At 38.5% G+C, this 19,790-nt stretch overlaps 1 protein-coding gene across 1 annotated transcript in view; it reads left to right on the top strand.

Moving 5' to 3' along the window:
• The window catches only part of ADGRG4 (adhesion G protein-coupled receptor G4), a 114,031-nt gene that overhangs the window by 68,616 nt on the left and 25,625 nt on the right, over nt 1-19,790 (top strand). The window contains 7 exon segments of the mRNA XM_023757139.1: nt 2,905-3,039; nt 7,723-7,842; nt 9,008-9,053; nt 11,520-11,623; nt 13,909-14,030; nt 15,867-16,135; nt 19,481-19,559. Coding sequence (XP_023612907.1) covers nt 2,905-3,039; nt 7,723-7,842; nt 9,008-9,053; nt 11,520-11,623; nt 13,909-14,030; nt 15,867-16,135; nt 19,481-19,559 — 875 coding nt within the window.

The following is a 19,790-nucleotide window of genomic DNA, read 5'->3' as shown; positions in this document are numbered from 1 at the left end:
TTCATGTTACTACTGAACCCTTCCTGTGCAATTTAAAAATTTTCAATACTGTATTTTCAGTTCTGGAATTTCTATTTTGTTGTGTGATTTTTGCTTGTTTCCATGCTGTTTCTTCCTCTTTTTGTGATAATTGAAAGCATATTTTATTTTAAATACCTGAGCATAGTTATAGTAGTTATACATAGTTTAAAATTCTTGCCTGCTATTTCTAACATCTGAGTCATCTCAAAATTAATCTCCGTTGATATTATTTTCACTGAAAATGAATCACATTTGTTTTTCTTTCATATATTGAGTAATATTGGATTATGTCTTTCATATTGTGAGTGTTATGTTGTGGAAACTCTCTATTCTACTATATTCCTCTAAAGACTATTGATTTTTGTTATACCAACTAACTTGGTTGGAATCAAACTGTAGATTCTATCTCTTGGGTGACAGCTCAAATCTCAGTCATCTTTTACTTGGAGTCTGTTTTGTACATATGTGGTTCAGAAGTCAGGGGGACTTTATATTCAGAATTTTGGTCCCCCCTCCTCCATTTAGCTCTCTGTTCTTTGGGATTTGTCATTGACCTTCCAGTGGCTGTTGTTGTCTAGACCTTTTTATGGTTCTTCATGTCAGAAAGACTGCAGATTTTCTACCATAATTTTGAGCATCTTTCATAGTATTAGTTTTAGACTGCCATCAGGTAAAGGTTATAAAAACTGTTAGCTCAACTTGTGATGTTACCATTTTCCAAATGTCTACTGTTCTCCAGAATCTGCCTGCTTTTTGTCATTTTTCAGTGTCTTCAAGTCATGGGTATTTTCTATAGTTTTTATATACAGGAGGGTCAAGTCCATTAGGAGCTATTCAGCCATACTAGAAGCAGTTGTTGATTTTCCATTGTGTTTTGGTTACACGGAGTATCCTATTATAGACCTTGATGGAGAAACAAACAAACCAACCCTGTTCACATTTTTTAAAATTTTCTTTATTAAGGTATTACATATATGTCCTTATTCCACCTTACCCTCCCCCCCCCCGCTCATGCCCTCACACCCCTGGTGTCTGTGTCCATTGGTTATGCTTATATGCATGCAAACTGCTTACATCAAGCATGTCAAACTTGCGGCCTGCTGGAAGCCAGTCCATCCTTGCTGCTTGACACAGTCGCTGCAGGGAAGAAACATCTGCACAGCATATGTTTCAAGGGACCTGGCATATATGGCATACTGTTCTTAATATGTTTGCTCCCCCTTTTTAGCGCTATGTGTTATAACCAGAGCCACCTCCCTGAGAAAGGTTGTTTCCCCAGGTGGGGATGTTTCCCTGGAATTAGGGATTAATGGGGCTAGGGAAGGGAATAAATCAGTAAAACTCCTTAACTAAGTGCCAGGCGGGTAGTTAATCACCTTAACTAAGAACAATCATGCTTAAGCTACATAATCCTTACTTAGGTCATAGAATAGAAAAATTTCCTTCAGTTATTTCCTTATAGCTTAACAGTAGAACAATAGGATAATGACCTTGGAATAGAGACAACAAACTAGCCCTTATAATGGAACACAGAGACTAACCTAGACAAGATTAAAATCAACAGAGCTAGATAGAGATAAGATTTTTATCAAAGGTCAGATAAGAAACTATAAACATAAAACAAGGAACAGTAGAAGGTCAAAGGAGGACCCAAAACATATGATAATGTAACTATAGAGGCATGCTTATAGGATCAAATGGTATAAATACAGCTGTAACAGGACAATAAAAGAGAACCTGGCTATGCTGATCATCTGAACGCTGTCTCTGTGTCCTTCATTCTTCGCTGACTTCATCCACACCTTTGGGAACCCCTGGACCGCTGGGGCTGGACCCCAGCAGCAGCCGGTTTGGCTTACATATTGAAGCTAAAGTATAACCTCTCCATAGTACTTGATTGCCTTAGCAGAGTTCATTTGTGCCAGGACAAGAGCTATATGGCTTTTGGGATTACAAATCATTCTTAGAACAATTATAAACTTTCATCTCTCCATGATGCACCCAGCTACATAACAGTTCCTTGGCAGTATGGATAGTGGGGGAAATGTGGGACAAAATCACATATATCTTTGTAAAATTACATCCCAACTATGTGACCTTAGACAAGTCACTTAACCTCTCTGAGCCCCCATTTCCTGATAGCATAGACAACATACTTTCAGAGTTTAAAGGGGGATTAAATGAGAGAATACATATAATAGTGCCTATATACTTTGTTTTGTCTGGAAGAGTCCAGGTTTACAACTGTGGTCCTAATGTAATTATTGGTAAAGCTCCCTTCACTGTCAAAAATATTCTAGTACTTATCAAATATTATTACCAGTCAAATCAGCAAATTATTCTGATAGTGAGCCTCTAGAAGAATTCTTAAGGCCAAACACCTCACTTTCTTGCCTCAATTATTAACAAAAGCATTGCTGAGTAAACTATGGGGCAAGTACCTAATGCTATTGTACTGTTTTTATTTTTTTCTATCCCCCCCCCTTAGAACTATATGGAAGAAGACTGGCCTTTATTTATGAGAATGAGAATCAAATCACCCAATTTGTCATTCCTCTTTCCACCTCTATAAATACCCAGGTGGAAGAAGATCAAAGGGAAAGAAACTCAAAGATAGGTTTAGAAAGAAAAGGGTACTGTGTGTGTCTATGTCTATGTGCACCTGGTCATGTCTTAGCCTGTCATCTGATTGTGCACATGTCTGCACTTGTGTGTGTGTGTGTGTGTGTAAAAGGGATAGCATAGTGTGTGGAGCTAGTTCTCATCCTTCAGCCCTCCACGTGATACTCTGGGGCTGAGGCTGAGCTGGAGTGGGAGGTGGAGAGGACTTCAAGCTCATGGGTGATGACTCTCTAGTTTTTATTTTCTGGCTTTTCTTGGCAGATTTACCTAAGTGAAGTCCCTCTGGGGAGGGTTTTGGCTTCCATATATTTGCCTAAATCACTGAAGGAGAGAATTCCTCTTAGCAACTTACAGACCATCTTATTTAATTTCTTTGGCCAAACTTCACTTTTTAAGGTAAGTTCTTGCCTTTGGTAACGATCATGGACTGACATGTGGTGACTCATAGTAATTATGAACTCTTCCTATTTTCATGATGTTTTGTTTATTTTAGAATTATGCTTTCTGATTTATTCCACAAGCCTCCCAGCACAACCTCTGGCTCACAACATGAATCAACATATATTTTAATAATATTCCACAATTTTTAATTTTCACAGCTTCTCAGCTTTAGAAGGGACCTTAAGGATGATCTGGTGACCAAACAGAGTCCTCAAGATGTTTCTAAGCCAGAAAAGAACAGCAAGTTCTCCTGATGAAATGCTGTTTCAGCTTGTCAGTATTTTCCTCCCAAATCTCCCTGGCCTCCTCCAAACCAACATGCCCACTCTCACAGGCCAATTTATTTGAAACTGAGTGGTGTCCAACAGAACAATTGCTTGCAGGAATTTGTTATTCTTTCTCACTGCCTCCACAGCACCTTCTCTGAGGGATCCAGTCCTCACCCATTATTGAAACAGAGAGGCAATATAATGTGGTGTTAAGAGCATAGACTCTGGGACCAGACTGGCTGAATTTAAAGCTGGCTATGTTGTAATCTTCCTTTGTGACCTTGGACAAGTTACCCAACCTCAATGTGCCTTAGATTACTCCTATGTAAAACATGATAAGAGTCAGTACCACACTTGGCTGTTGAAGGATTAAAAGAGTTAATATATATATATAGTACTTAGAATATTGGCTGGCACATAATAAGCACCATGTAAATGTTTGCATTGCTATTATTATTTTCCTATATTGGGGCTCTGCCTACTAAAAATCCCATTCCTTCAGCCTGTTCTGTCTCATTTAGCTGTTGGGAAGACAGCAATCAAAATTTGTGTGAAGTTGTTAATATTTACACTTATTATCTCATGTACTTCTCACAAGAAACTGAGACTCAAAGAATGCTGTGGTCTGAATGTTTGTATCCTCCCAAAATTATTGTGCTGAAATCCTAACCCCCAAGGGGATGGTATTAGCAAGGAGGTACTTTGGGAGATGATTAGATTCTGAGAATGAAGCACTCATAAATGGGATCAGGGCTCTTATAAAAGAGGCCTTAGAGAGCTCCCTCGCCTTTTTCACCAGGTGAGGACACTGCAAGGTGCCATCTCTCAACCAGAGAGTGGGCTTTCACCAGAACCTGACCATATGGGCACCCTGCTCTTAGACTTCTAGCCTCCAGAACTGTGAGAAATAGATTTCTGTTGCTTATAAGCTACTCAGTCTGTGGTAATTTGTTATAGCAGTCTGAACAGACTAAGACAAAGAGATTAAGTAATTTTGCCCAAGATCACACAACTAGGAAGTGGCAAAGCTAGGAATCAAACACAGGCTATCTGACTCCAAAGCTCAAGTATATAATAGGTCAGTACGTTAACTTGCCCAGGTGTGCTTGCATTTTCTAAAGAGGCTATTCAGAGGAATGAATTTCTAATGGTCAAATATTCACAGAATTATTTTGGGGAAGGTTGTTCTGGGCCAACTTAAATATACCACATACCAACTTAAATATACTACACTGTTTCCAGCTATGTCTGTCAGATGTTCTGTTCTACTGGAATTCTTTAGCCTGTCCCCTATCTATCTAAAATCTATTTATTCCTGTGGGCTTAGCTCAAATCCCACTCAGTAAGTCTGCTTGAAGTATGTGAGCCTCTGCTCTCCTCCTCCTGCTTGTATTCTTGTTTTATACTTCTGCCTAATTTTTCAAGTAGGCTGTGGCATATGTCATGGCTCAGATATGTTTTATTTTTATGGTACCCAGGATAGGGCTAGGTACCCAACATGTTTTCAGTGCATATATATTTATTATAAGTTTCTAAATCCTCATCTCAGGACATACCTGAGATAGAGAAAGAAAGAGAGAGAAACATTGATGTGTGAGAGAAATATCAGTGTGAGAGAGAAACATTGACCAGTCACCTTCCATACGTGACCCGACTGGGAATTGAACCTACAACCTAGGTATGTGCCATGATTGGGAATTGAACTGACAACCTTTTGATGCACAGGACAATGCTCAACCAACTGAGCCACTCTGGCTAGGCTATTATACCTTTTTAAATAGCAAAAATGAAGCTGGATACAGAACAAGACAGCTAATAAAAATTAAGAATGTGATTCATAAGCACTCTGACCACGTTGGTAGGCTTGTAATTTCACTGTATCATCTGAGATGCCATTATTTTGGTAATTTTCTGTTTCTTCAGAGGGCTGTGCTTGTGTTATAGAACAAAAGATAAACTTCTCTGCATACATTTCAAACCTAATAAGTATTTTATATTCACTAACACCTTCCATCAAAAGGGATTAAAGATCTTTGCCAAAAATAGCCTACAGACGTCATAGTGCCAGATGAAGAAGGATTAGAACTAGCTTGTCATCAAATTCAGAGCTGGAAGGGCCCTTATAACTCATAATGTCTCATCTCCTCATTTTACCAATGAGTAAACTGAGACCCAAATAGGGAAAAGGACCTGCTGGAGGTGACACAATTCATTTATTTATTCATGCAGTTAGTTATCCAGACAGCAAATACTTATTGAATTCCTACTATGTGTCTTGCATGGTGCTGGATGCTAGGAATACAATGATGAGCAATATGGTGCCTGCCTTTATGGAACTTGCAGTCTAATGGGAGAGAACAGAGACATAAAGATTCTAACAAGTGGTAACCTGAGAGTGAGACCTATGCCACTGGTTGTAGGGGAGTGAGTAAATACCATTTCACCTGAGTCCTGAATTATACAGGCTTGCTTTCACATTCCTTCTTCTAATATATTTTTATCAAAATCTTAACTGTGATTACAACATATTACCTTAAAAATTGTTAAGACCCCACTCTTAGAAAATATTTATCTCCTCCACCACTCCTCCACTAGTGGCAGTTCTCAGGGAAAGGAACAAAGCACTAGGCAAGTACAATATGGCACGGGGGCACTGTGAGCATAGATGATGGCACCTACCCTTGTTTGGGAGATCAGAGAATGCCTAGTGTAAGAGAGGTATCAGCTGAGACCTGAGGTTGAGTAGGAGCTGGAAGATGAGAGATAGTGAGAAAAAGAGGAGTTTTTCAGGCAGAGAGAGCAGCCTATATAAAGTTTCAGAAGTGAAATAGGTAAAACTTGAGCCTAGAGCTCAGGGTGAAAGAATGAAAAATGATTTAGTTCCTTTCCTTGCACAGCCACTATTTTGTATGTAAGGGAAACAAAGCCAGAGAACAGGTTAATTAAATTCTGGGTCATGGTGTTTCTCTTCCCTTGGTCTTTCTACTGCAGAAAACTGTATGTCTCAGACTAAGTTGGGAGGGTTGTTAGCTGTCATCTGGTCTACCTTTCTTCATGTCACCAGTGTCCCAGAAAGGGAAAAGAACTTTTAAGGAACAGTAGGATTTGGGCATACACTTGGTCTTTTGACTATTAGCTAAGGCCCTTTGTACCATATCCAACTTTAAATCAGGCTACACCAAAGCAATTACACTGTAAAGGGAGTCCTGAACCATTAAGCTGGCTTTAGAGGAACAGAATTGGTCAAAAACAGGAAATGAGTAGCTTCCTAGTGGACCCAGGCTGTACTCACAAGTACTGAGTTCTTAGTGGCTGCAGGGCTCAGAAATATGAAGATTTGTCATCTTCTGAAAGTGGCCCAGTAGGCTCCCCAAGGGACATCATTTGGGCTCACCTCCTCTAAATTTTCTTGACAAGTCTTCAGAAGATTTGATTCTTCTCCCTCCTGTCTTGCATCTGCCCTATCTTTCATCTCTTCACTTGTGCCTTAGAAGGGACAGTCACTTGTGCCCTAGAAGAGGCAGTTTTCAGCTGCTTTGTTTCCTGAAGCCTTGACATGTAGCACTTTGGCCTTGTTAATTATCAAGCTCCACACCTTAAGGACTACATTCTAGTTTGTTTCCTTTAAACCAACATTTGTTAAGCAGCCCTGCCCTATCGCTCACTAGCTGTATGAATTTTGTCCAAGTTTTTAAGCCTCCCCAAGCCTCCGTTTAACTGAAAAATGCTTATATTGTTTCAGTGACCCAGTAACAAAGTAACTGACTCACTGTGGGTACAAGATAAAATACCTACATGTGGGAGACAACAAGACACATAATGCCTGTGCTCTGGCCTCAGAGTTCTTGGTCTCCTTGGGGGGATGAATGTCCTCAGAGACTTGTTCCAAGCAGATGTTGATCAATCTACTTCCATTTCCAGTGAGGATAGAATAGGAGTGGCTTATAACTAAGTCATGATGGATTAATGTTCCTTATAAGGAGGGGCTCCCGAGAAGTAAGGATGGTTGAGGGTTAGAACTGGGATAAGTTGGGACATATCGGGGTCCAGAAAGTTATCAAAGTAGGGAATAGTTTGATTTTGTTGCTTGTGCAGTATTGAGTAGCAGGCACAAAAACAATGCTTGTTGGGTAGATATTTGGGTGTATGGAGATTAATAAATTATTCTAATTTGGTATAAATGAGACTTTATATGAAGACAGGAGATGAGCTTCACAATCTTTAAAAATTCTTTCTTAACTCATGATTTTATTTTCAATATTTCTCTACCTAATGATGTATATTACTTCAAAATTCTATATTGATTATTGGAATGCAAAAAATTAGAAATTTAGGACCTGAACTCCTCTTCCTTATGTTTCATCTATAGATCAAAAACGTCACTAATACATTAACCACATATGTTGTGAGTGCCAGCATTTCAGATATATCCATTCAAAACTTGGCTGACCCAGTAGTTATTACTCTGCAGCATATTGAAGGAAACCAGGTAACACATCCATTTTCATCTCAGAATAAAAAGGCCTCAGAATCCCTCCATGATTGTCCAAATAAAAATAATTGGCTAGTTAACCGATGTGATCTAAAACTTAATGAAGATTATTCCATTTCAGGTAGCTGAGATGTATTGTAATTGGGATTTCTAGAAATAATGCCTTAGCCTAAAGGGATAACTAATGGTGAACTTCTAGCACTGTGACAGATTGGCAGAGGAGTGACTATGAGCATGTGGATTTGTGGTTGTCCCGTCACACTAAATGGTATTTAATTCCATGTATTTAAGAGTGAAGCAAACAACTCAAAATAATATTTAAATATCTTTATCCTTTGAATTTCCATGAAGAACATTACAATATGTATTAATTATCACCAAAGATTTAAAGCCATAGTCATATGGCAAAACATAAGGTATATATTACTAAATGATCAAATTTAGCCATGGTATAATAATGAACTACTATTGCATTTTTTGATGTTAATGTATGTCCAGTGAGAAGTCTTAATAGCTTCCTTCATTCCCAATCTAAAAGACCACATGGTACAACATATTCTTCCCAGCTCTTAATTCTAGAAGGGAAGAAGAAAGAATGGGAAAGGGAATTAAGAAGAACCCAGATACCAAATGAAACATGTTAGCTGGGTAAGATGTCAATTCCGGCTGGGTCCACAGTACTCCAAGCATGCCCCAATAACCAGTTTCTCATTGTCTCCAGTCCTAGAGATTGCAGAAGCTGGTGAGGCCTCAGGAATGCTCATTAGGCCTAAGAAGGAGGCAGCTGAACCTTGTACCTATAAGGCTTGATCTCAGCTTTGAGCCCCAAATTCCAAAGTTCCATGTGGAACACCTTCCATACATCAGACCTGCACTGTCCATCCACAGCCTCCTCCTGGGCCTCGCACGAGGAGAGTGTGGAAAACTCATATGTTATCAAATATTTTAAGGGACACACACCAGATCACCATGCATAACATGTTGTTTTCTTTCTTGTAAATCCCAAGTTATCTGTGGTTAATCTTAAAACCAACTCACAAATGGTCTATGTGTATATACTATTTGAAAAAACAGTAAGAAAAAACAACACTTGTGTGTTTTTGCTATTGTGTAGTAACTATCACAAGGAAAGGTGCTTACCTATGATTTTTCTTTTTTCTAGAATTATGATCAAATTCATTGTGCCTTTTGGGACTTTGTGAAGAACAGTAAGTATTTTTCAAAACTTTGTCTTTGTCTTTCAGTGAGACTTTGCCCCTGGCCATTTTTCTGTTTGGCAGTTGAAGCAAGGGAGTTTTACTGAAGCTACTGTCTTATCAGACCCTACAGAGAACTCTGATTGGCCGAAATACAAATATGAGCTTTATAATCAACTAGTGGCCTGGTGCACGAAATCCATGTGTGTGTGGGCATCCCTCAGCGCAGCCTGCACCCTCTCCAATTGGGGACCACAGGGATTGGGCCTAAACCGGCAGTCAGACATCCCTCTTGCAATCTGGGACTGCTGGCTCCTAGCCGCTCACCTACCAACCTGCTTGATCGCCCCTAACCTCTCTGCCTGCCTGCCTGATCTCGCCCCCAACTGCCCTCTCCTATTGGCCTGATCTCCTCCCCAACTGCCCTCCCCTGCTGGCCTGATCACCCCTAACTGCTTCTGCCTCGGCCCCCACCACATGGCTTTGTCTGGAAGGAAGTTGGAAGTCTGGAAGATGGCCGGTGGACCAGGTCTAATTAGCACATTACCCCTTTTTTAGTATAGATAGATTATATAGGATAGGATTGCTTAAATGAGGGGGGGAGCTTTTTTCAGCAGGAGGAGATGCTCTTGGCAGAAAAAAATACATAATCCCTATATCTGGACTGATAGCCAGCCATATGCACTATACTGCCAAACCAGTCATTAAAAAATTGAACCACTTTCTTACACCTTACACCAAACAGCTATTTCCCTTAAAACCCCTCCTCAGCCCCCACCTTAGGTTCTGTCTTCGCAGTTCACCCTGATTAGGTTCTGATTGGTCAGTTTCTATGCCAGTCAGCGTCAAAAGCTCCACCTCCTAGGCAGCCATCTTGTGAGGGTGTGTGGGTCAATTTGCATATTACCTTTTTATTATATAGAATAAGGGCATGGGGGTTTAAAAAAACATGTTCTTCTCTATAAGAGACTTATTTTGGGGATCAGAAATTCACACAACTCAGGGGTAAGCAAAGTTGGAAAAAAGCTAGAAGACACAGAGCAGATTGGCCTCAAGCTGATTAAAGAAATTTGAGGAATGAACACCTGGCTCTTTATCTGTGGTTTCCCACAGAGATTTGCAACATCTACTGCTAAATCTTTCCCTTTTTTTCCTCATCTCTTCTAACCTTACTGTGTGTCCTTGGGTAGTCCATTTATCTCTTGGGGCTCCAATCTTTTTATCTTTTCATTGAGGCGATAAGACTTCCAGCTTGGTCTTTAAGGGCCCTTCCTGATTTGCTTGGTATGAGTCTTTGGGCACAGTAAGAGAATGGGTTGGGGATAAGATGCTGAATGGGTCCCTCTTAGACTTGCCATCTCAATTTGAATCTTCAGGGATATTGCCTAATCTCAGGGAATTCCCAGACAGAATCAATTTCCCCTGGAATGCCAGGAGTGGCTATGTGACCAGTCTTCCACCTGTGGAAGCTCCGCCTGGGAACTTGTCATTTTACAGTATCCTTGGAATTCTGAGAGAAAAGAGAAAGTCTCTTCCTACTTAACTCCCTGGGATATGGGAATACTATTCCTTTCCTACAACAGAGATAGTTCTGTGATTTCCTGGTCTCCTCTAAGTCTCCCAGGATAAGAGTCCTATAAAATGGTGAGCTTTGCCCCTCACAGTATAAATAAGTTTATCTGCTCATTAATGCAAGTTCCTTGGTTCTTCCAGGTCACCCTTTGCCCCTATCCCTCTGTCCATGGATCCAGAACCTCTGGAATCTATGGAGTTATCCTAGATGGAAAAATGTTGATCATATTTAGCTGTTTGCCTTAGAATAACCTCTTTGGTCTGGTGCTACCCTGGAGGTTCTACTCTAAATCTGATCTAGTACCCAAAATCTACAGGTTATGGAGGTTTGAGGGTTGGTGTTAGAATCCTAAATATGTTCAGGAGTGAGAAACTAGGCAGGTGTCAAGTAGACCAGAAGCTTTAATTGGGCTTCAGACCATGATCTGGCTTGAGTACAAAGAATGTGAGATTATTTGAATTCTGGATTGAACTGGTTATTTCAGATGTCTATTCCAGTCTCACAGCGTATGCCCAAGTGTCAGCCTATATTCCATAACTTGTGTCCTTCAGAAAGTTCTAGATCTACCTGTTTCCTATTTGTGCTACTTGAAAAAGAACAGTACCTAATTCTGTCGTTTTAGCATGGTGGTAGGGCTGTTGCTCATGATTAGAGTCTGTCATAATCTGTATAGGAACAGGAAGAGTGAGAGCCAAGAAGTTATGACATTTATGAAGTCCCCCCCTAAAAAAATCAATTGAGCTTACTAGACTTAATTTAATTTCAGTGTTCAATTATACCTCTATGTTGCTGTCTTAACAAACAATACTAATTACAAGACATGTTTGGAAGGTGCATATAATGAAAATTTAAATATTTCTGAGAAAAACAAAAATTGCTTTGAAATTTCCTTCTGTCTCCTGCAGATGGGCTAGGTGGATGGAATTCATCAGGCTGTAAAGTAAAGGAAACAAATATAAATTACACAATCTGTCATTGTGACCACCTCACCCATTTTGGAGTCTTAATGGTGAGTTTTCTCTTAAGCACGCTTTGATAGAATTTTGACAACTTTCATTGGATTACAGTTCAGGAATATATTTGTGAACTAAGTTATAGAAAAGTGTCAAGTGGAAAAAAAGCTCACCTGTGTTCATCCAAAATAGAGATTAAAATAAGTGTTTATTTTTCTCCTTATAAAATTAATGCCTGCTCCTCACAATTAAAACATTACAGAAAAAGTTCCTACAATCCCCCTCCCAAGAGATTACCACCTTTAATACCTTTATGTATATTCTTTCAGAATATTTTCCTATGTGTATATTAATATATGTTTTTGTTTTATAAAATGAGATCAAGTCAAGTAATTTATACTGTTTTTACTACTTACTTTCCACCTAACAATATATATATATATATTGGACACCTTTCAGGAAAATGTGTATCCATCTATTTCAATTTTTAAGTGTTTTTATAGTATTCCATTGTGTGGATTTAACATGGTGAATTTAACCAATCCCATATGGATAGGCATTTTAGTTGATACTGTTTCCTCCATTGTGAACAATGCTGCAACAACCATTTTTATTCATTTACCTATAAACACTGATGTAAATATTTATGTAGGATAAATTGATGGAAGTATAATTGCTGGGGTAAATGGCATGGTCATTAAATTTTTTTTTAAATATATTTTATTGATTTTTTACAGAGAGGAAGGGAGAGAGATAGAGAGTTAGAAACATCGATGAGAGAGAAACATCGATCAGCTGCCTCCTGCACATCTCCCACTGGGGATGTGCCCGCAACCCAGGTACATGCCCTTGACCGGAATCGAACCTAAGACCCTTCAGTCCGCAGGCCGACGCTCTATCCACTGAGCCAAACCGGTTTCGGCGGTCATTAAAATTTTTAATTTTAATAATTCTTGTCAAATTGTAGTGTAGGAAAGATGAATTTAAAAATACTTGTAGTAGTTAACCAAACAAGAGTTATCTGGTCAATTCACATATCCAGGCTTCAGCGTCATTGTTAAATCTTCTATCTCCTTCATTCCCTACAGTCCTCCTTAACATCAGGACTTGCTGAGTTTTCCTTCAAAATGGCTCTCAAATGTGTTCTTTCTTCTGTACCCATGCACAAGTACTTTCTTAGCTCTCTTAAGTTACCTTATTATATGTTATATACTGTTAGTTGAATGTGTCATGCATGAGTTGCTTATTTTATTGATAGTAAGCTCCTTGAGTGCTGAGAGTCTGTTTTATATTTATTTTTACCATATCTATTCAACAAATAAGAGGTGCTCTATTGATACCTATTGACTTGTAAGAATTTTGTTTAGCTCCCTCCAAATTGGTTAAAACATAACAGTAGAAGTCAAAACACCAGAGCTCACATGCCTGCTCTGTCACTAAATACCTATGTGATTTTGGTCAGTTTGTTTCACTTGTTTGGACCTTAGATTTGTCTTCTGAAATGTGAAAGATTGGCATAGACCAGGATTTCTTAACCTTGGCACTATTGATATTCTGGGCAAATCATTCTTTGTTGTGGGGGGCAGTTCTGTGCATTGTAAGATATTTAGCAGCCTCCCTGGCCTATACCCACTAGATGCCAGTAGCATCTTCCCCAGTTGTGACAACTAAAATGTCTGCAGACATTGCTAAATGTCCCTAGAGGAGGGACAAAATCATTTCCAGTTGAGAATTACCAGAGTAGATCAGTGCTTCTTAACCTTTTATTGGTCATGAATCTCTGTAACCATCTGATGAATTCTACTAACCTTCTTCCCAGAACAATGCACTCATATACTCAAATGATTTTGCATGCCATTTCAGGTCTTTTATGATCCTCAGGTTAAGAAATTACTGGATTATGCGATCTCCAACGTCCATTTTGCCTCTTAATTTTAGAAAAGTTATTTAAGTTCTAAGGAAAAGGAACATTTGTTTTTGATGTTTTGTGTAGTATTTGGGGATGGTTAGTTCAGATAATGACTCACTTTGCGTCTCCGATTCACATCTCTTAGTTTGGTTACATTTTAAGTGTGGGACATGTTAATGAAAATAAAATCAAGGATTAAATGTTCTTCCAGTGCTATTGATGGTTTTTTATGCCCTGTACACTGCAAGTTACACTACACATATTCAACAAGCTATGCAGTCTTATCATAAATTCATCTACATACTTTGGTTTTATTAGAGTTGTAGCAGAGATAATATAGACCCTGGGAACCTCCTGTTAGTGAGCACTGGAAGCATTTTACCATAAATTTGTTCTGGCACATGTATAAAAACAATGCGATGTTTTCCCTAGGATTTATCAAGGTCTGCAGTGGACGCAGTGAATGAGCAGATATTAGTACTTATAACATACACCGGATGTGGAATCTCCTCCGTTTTCCTAGGAGTTGCAATGGTGACATACATAGCTTTTCAGTAAGTTGATACATTCTTGCTCTGAGTAAATTTAATTTGGTTTGATGGATGCTGTTGTCATTTTAACTTGGTTAATTTCATAAAATGTTCTGATTCATCACAATAGTAATAGGTCAGATCCATTAGACTCTGAGGTGGACATGTTAAAAAAGAAAACAACCAAGGCTTATAATTGAATTTTTTTAAAGCAAGAGGGTTGGGATAAGAAAAAGATTTTTCTAACAGGATACAAAAACACTAATCATAAAAGAAAAAAATGATAAATTGGACTTCATTAAAATTAAAACTTCTTTCATCAAAAGACATCATTAAGATAGTGAAAAGGCAAACTGTAGGTTGGGAGAAGATATATATTTGACAAAAGACTTGTATTCAAAATATGTAGAAACTCCTACAAGTCAAAAAGCAAAAGACATACAATACAATTTAAAAATGGGCAAAAGACTTGAGCAGGTACCCCATAAAAGAAGATATCTATGCCTAGCTCTAGTTCTTACCTAAATAGCTAATAAGCATATGACAAGTTTCTCAACATTATTATTCATCAGAGAAATGTTCATTAAAACCACACTTACACTTTGATGCACCCACCAGAATGGCTTACATTTAAAAAGTTGAACATAGTAAGAGCCAACAAGGATATGGAATAATTAGAACTCATACATTGCTGGTGGGAATATAAGAATGGCATAGACACATAGGAAAAGTCTCTGGCAATACCTACTAAAGATAAATATACATCGAGCTACTAGAGAGAATCTCACTATTAGAGAAACGATTGCATATGTCCACAAAAATATATATACAAGAATAGTCAAAGTAGCTTCATTCATAGTGGCCAAAAATGGGAAACCCCAGTGTACATTAATAGGTAACTGGATTAATAAATTCTGGTATATTCATAAGTGAAATGTTTCACAGCAGTAAAAAGAAAAAGAATAAACTACTTTGATTCAATGCAACATAATATCTAATTCTCATTGACATAGAGTTGAGCAAAGAAAGCCAGAAAGAGAAGATGGTTCCATTTATATGAAATTCCAAGTACAGGCGAAACTAAATATATGGGGATAGAAGTTAGAATATTGGTTAACTCTAGTGGGAATATTTAATGAGGGAAAGAATGGAGGAGCCTTCTGAGATGTTTAAAATATTTTACATCCTGATCTGGGTGGCATTTCCTTCGGTATATTCATATGTAAAGATTCATTGAGTTGCATTCTTAAGATTTGTGTACTCTACTATTTACCTCAATTTTAAAAACCACATATACACCAAATGAAAATTGCAAAATTTAAATCAGTAAATACTTAATAGAAATAAAAAAGAATGAAAGGAAAATATATATTTTTCTAATTTGGAAAATACTGGGTCAGTTTTCACAAAGTACAATTGTAATCACTTAGTGAAACTTAAGGTCATATTTCCATGATGGCAAATGTCTGGATCTTTGGAAATCTCCAAGTAACTACTTGAAATGGTTTGCACAGATATCCTGCTATTTGGTTATATTTAGATACAGCCTTGAGTATGATGGAGTGATGATAGAATTGTATATCCAGGATACACCTTCCTTCCTTCTCTGAAACCCCTCCCAAAAAAAGAAAAAGGTGATGCTTAGTTGATAGAGGCTATTATTCCTGTTAGTAAAGGTCACTGTGACTCTACCTGGAGAGAGGGTGGGAAACTCTAAAATTCAGTACATGTGAAGTGATATGAGTACTTTAATTTTAATAAGCAATTTTTCATTCTTTCACTTATTATGCAGATAAGATGTAGCAAGGCTTGATTAAAAACAGAGACCCTGATTTGCTAAATATGTCCTTTTTCTTTTAGCAAACTTCGAAAAGACCATCCTTCCAAAATCCTGATCAATTTGTGTGCCGCACTACTGATGCTAAACCTGGTTTTTCTGTTCAATTCTTGGTCTTCATCATTTCAGACAGAGGGACTTTGTATCACAGCAGCAGTGGCACTTCATTACTTCCTGCTCGTTTCTTTGACATGGATGGGCCTGGAGGCAGTGCACATGTATTTTGCTCTAGTTAAAGTCTTCAACATATACATTCCCAATTATATTCTTAAATTTTGCCTAGTTGGTTGGGGTAAGTATGTTGCCATTGTCCTTGATGTCTCTGTTTTAAGCCTGTGTGTCTTTCTAATTCTGGCTCCATTAGACAAATTATTTGGGACCAAAGTCCGTTATTATCATAGGTAAAGAATTAAGGATTGTCTCACTTGTATTTGGATATATATCTCTTTTTCTGCCTATATTGATCTAGAAATTCAACTTTTAACCTCCATTGTGAGGAATCCGTCTTCAAATATTTAATGAGCATCTGCTTGTGTATATGCTAAATGCTGATCTATGTAGTGAGCTGATTTTATCCTTCCCCTTATGGAAGTTACAATCCCGACAAAATCTTACTGTTATAGCAGCCAGCATTTAGGCAGCACTTACATGTGCCAGAACTGTTCTAAGTGCTTTACATACTCATTTAATCTTTACAAAATCTCTAATCATTACTTCCACTTAATATATTAGGGCACTGAGTCACAAAGGAATTAGACAATTTGCCTAAACTCAACATAGCCATACTAACTGGCAGAACTGGAATTTGAACCAGGGAATCTGTTTCTATAGTTTGGACTTTTAACCTCTGTGATCTAACCATATTGCTTAAGGGACAGGGAAAGGAGTTGCAATGTGTGAAATGGTGCTCAGTCAGACATGCCCTGATTCTCACTACACCTCATGACTGCCACTATCACTGCTTCCGTCTGGAAGAAGCCAGGAATGAAACTCAGCATGAAACTTTCCTAAATTAGATGTCATTTCATTGGATTTCTTGACTGTATTTCTAACTGACAGGGTCAGCTCAGCTCCTTTCCCCCCTCCCCACTTTGCTATTCAAAACAGATTGTGAATTCAGAAAATGTTAGACACATAGGAGATGTATATTAAGTGGAATGCATAGGATACACAGGGAGACAGATTTTATCTTCCACTGCTTTTCTAAAGACAATAGCTTCCCAATTAGCTACTCATCCTTTTAATGAGTTAACATATTACAAGCTTTAATTGGATAAGGTCAGTGCTATTATCTATGCTAATGTGGGGAGTAGAGAAAGGCAATATTAAACAAAGCGTAGTCGAAAAAATTGTTTTAGTGCACTTTGGAATCCATCAGAAACACAGAGCCCAAAACAGTCAATACTCTCCCATTTATGCCTCACATCCTTCATCTCTAGTCAACTGTCAACTGGAAGATTGAATAAATTGTGGAAGAGTCTTCACAAATAATCCAAAGAGCTGAAAATCCACATATGGCTAACTGTGAAGGGGCTGTAAATACTAGTAGCACTGGATCCTGGCCTTCCTTCTCCCTCATCATCATTCATTTTAAACTTCCTCTTCAGACTGTTCCTCCATCAGACCCTTGCTCCTTAAATGTTGGTGTTTCCCAGGGCTGACTTTTCATCTATTTGATATTCTGGTTCTACACCCACTTCCTGGGGTACTGAAGTGTCAGGAAAGGCTAGGCTTGGTACTTTGGAGGCAGGAAAAACTTGGGGAGTGTTAAGTACACACACAAGCCAAGGCAACTTTTATATTCAGTTTATTACTTACATTGGTGGTGAAAAGAAGAATAGCTAAAGGTGTCAGCTCCCCAAGTCTTTGTCTAACACACTATGAAGAATGACAGCAAAACAAAAGGGGAACAGATGGCTGTCACAAGAGTTGTAGGATTCCTTGTTGTTGAGGAGCCAGCTCTAAACTGAAGGTATGCAGTATTTTATTCTGCAGTTCTGTTCTGAGGAGGCAGGGTGCAAAGCCCCACACCTCCTCAGAATTTGGAGGCAATGAGAAACTGTCTCGTAACAGCCTCTGAGAAAAGATAGGGAGGCAAATAGGAGATGATCTTGGAACACCTTCTCATAGGCTTGCTACCTTCTTAAATTCATGGAGGATCATAAAGCATTCTGTCAAAATTCAGATCAGCTGTGGTTCAAGCCTATGCCTATGTGGATACCTGCAAGGTTGCCAGGGAGCCAGTCCAGAGTTGTCCCACTACAGGGAGTTTCAGAGCATTTAACTATTAGATAAATGCAATCAGCTCTAAGGAAAATGAATATTAGGATCTGTTTGTGTTTGAAGTTCTGCCTTTCTAATGCCAAAGCAACCTGTTGAAAATGTCTTATTCCTTTAAGTCTCTGTCCAAGGCAGTAGATTTGTCCACATTTAATAAATAACAATCAGTAGGGATATATATTTTTTAATTATTAAAGTGTAAACAGAGCTTGGGACCACCTCACAACTTCCATCCTAAATGTAAGACTTCCCTCCCTCCTCTTCTTCTGGTCTCCAACAGGTATTTTTTCAAATATCTACATCATGCTAGCCTTTGTGCTAGATGAGAAAAATGTAGATCTGAAGGGATTGTCCTGTTTATCACAGGATAGGACAGTGGTCGGCAAACTCATTAGTCAACAGAGCCAAATATCAACAGTACAACAATTGAAATTTCTTTTGAGAGCCAAATTTTTTAAACTTAAACTATATAGGTAGGTACATTGTTATTAACTTAATTAGGGTACTCCTAAGGCTTAGGAAGAGCCACACTCAAGGGGCCAAAGAGCTGCATTTGGCTCGAGAGCCGCAGTTAGCCGACCATGGGGATAGGACAATGGAGGATTTCTCAAGATGCTTAGCACTCTGGAATTTATAACAGCTTCTTACAAAACTCCTAAACTATGTGCAGGTGTAATAATGCTATTAGTTTAGCAGAAGTACATTGTTAGAAGTAAAGAAATCACTTAAGTTTTGCAAAATGTATATGAAATTGAATTTTTAAACCCTGTGTCTATACTCACATCAAGCTTGACTACTTTGACTGAACTGATTGCTTTATTATAGTCTGGCTGAATTGACTTGTCCTTAACTGGTCGATCTAGTCAAAATGTCAAACTGGTAACGAGTTTAGAAACAGCTCCCCTGTCAGAAAAACACTAAAGGCTGCAACTGATTGCCTGTGCCCTTCATCCAAGGTAACTGAGACAAAAAGATGCCAGGAAATGAGGGGCAGTATTGAACAAAAGAAAAAATTGGCGGCTCATCATCTGAGAAGAAAGGCTTGATGCAAATTTGCATTCCGATGAACTAGATACTTCTATTGCCAAGTTGATTTTTGGTACTTGAGCTATTTTTAATAACCAGTGGGTGTTTTATTGGAGCCACTGGCATGCTGTTTAGTTTAACAGATTGGAGAACTCCTAGAAATGTTTAACTTAGAAGAATTTACAAACATTTTGCAAACAATTGTATTTTGATGCCTGCGCATCTGTGATTCATTTAAACAGTGGCTTAACTTATCAGTGCACAGAGTCATTGATCAGGATCTTCCCCCTGCTTTCTAATGGAATACCTTTGGCTTGCTTCCCCGCACTAGGGATCCCAGCAATCATGGTGGCAATCATACTGAGTGTGAAGAAAGATCTGTATGGAACTCTGAGCACCACATCTCCATTGTAAGTACCAGCATCTCTGCTTCTCAAGTGATGATGCTCTGTATTTTGTATGAATTAGAGAGAAATAGAGAAGAGAGAGAGAGAGAGAGAGAGAGAGAGAGAGAGAGAGAGAGAGAGATTCGTTGTACCACTTATTTATGCATTCATTAGTTGATTCTCACATTTGCACTGGGAATCTAATCTGCAATCTTGGCATATTGGGATGACTGACACTCTAACTGAACTTACCTG

The sequence above is a fragment of the Myotis lucifugus genome, unplaced genomic scaffold (genome assembly GCF_000147115.1).
Source record: "Myotis lucifugus unplaced genomic scaffold, Myoluc2.0 scaffold_2, whole genome shotgun sequence".
Classification (NCBI taxonomy): Eukaryota; Metazoa; Chordata; class Mammalia; order Chiroptera; family Vespertilionidae; genus Myotis; species Myotis lucifugus.
Note: the sequence above shows the minus strand (reverse complement) of the source record. Positions and strands in the feature narration are given on the sequence as shown.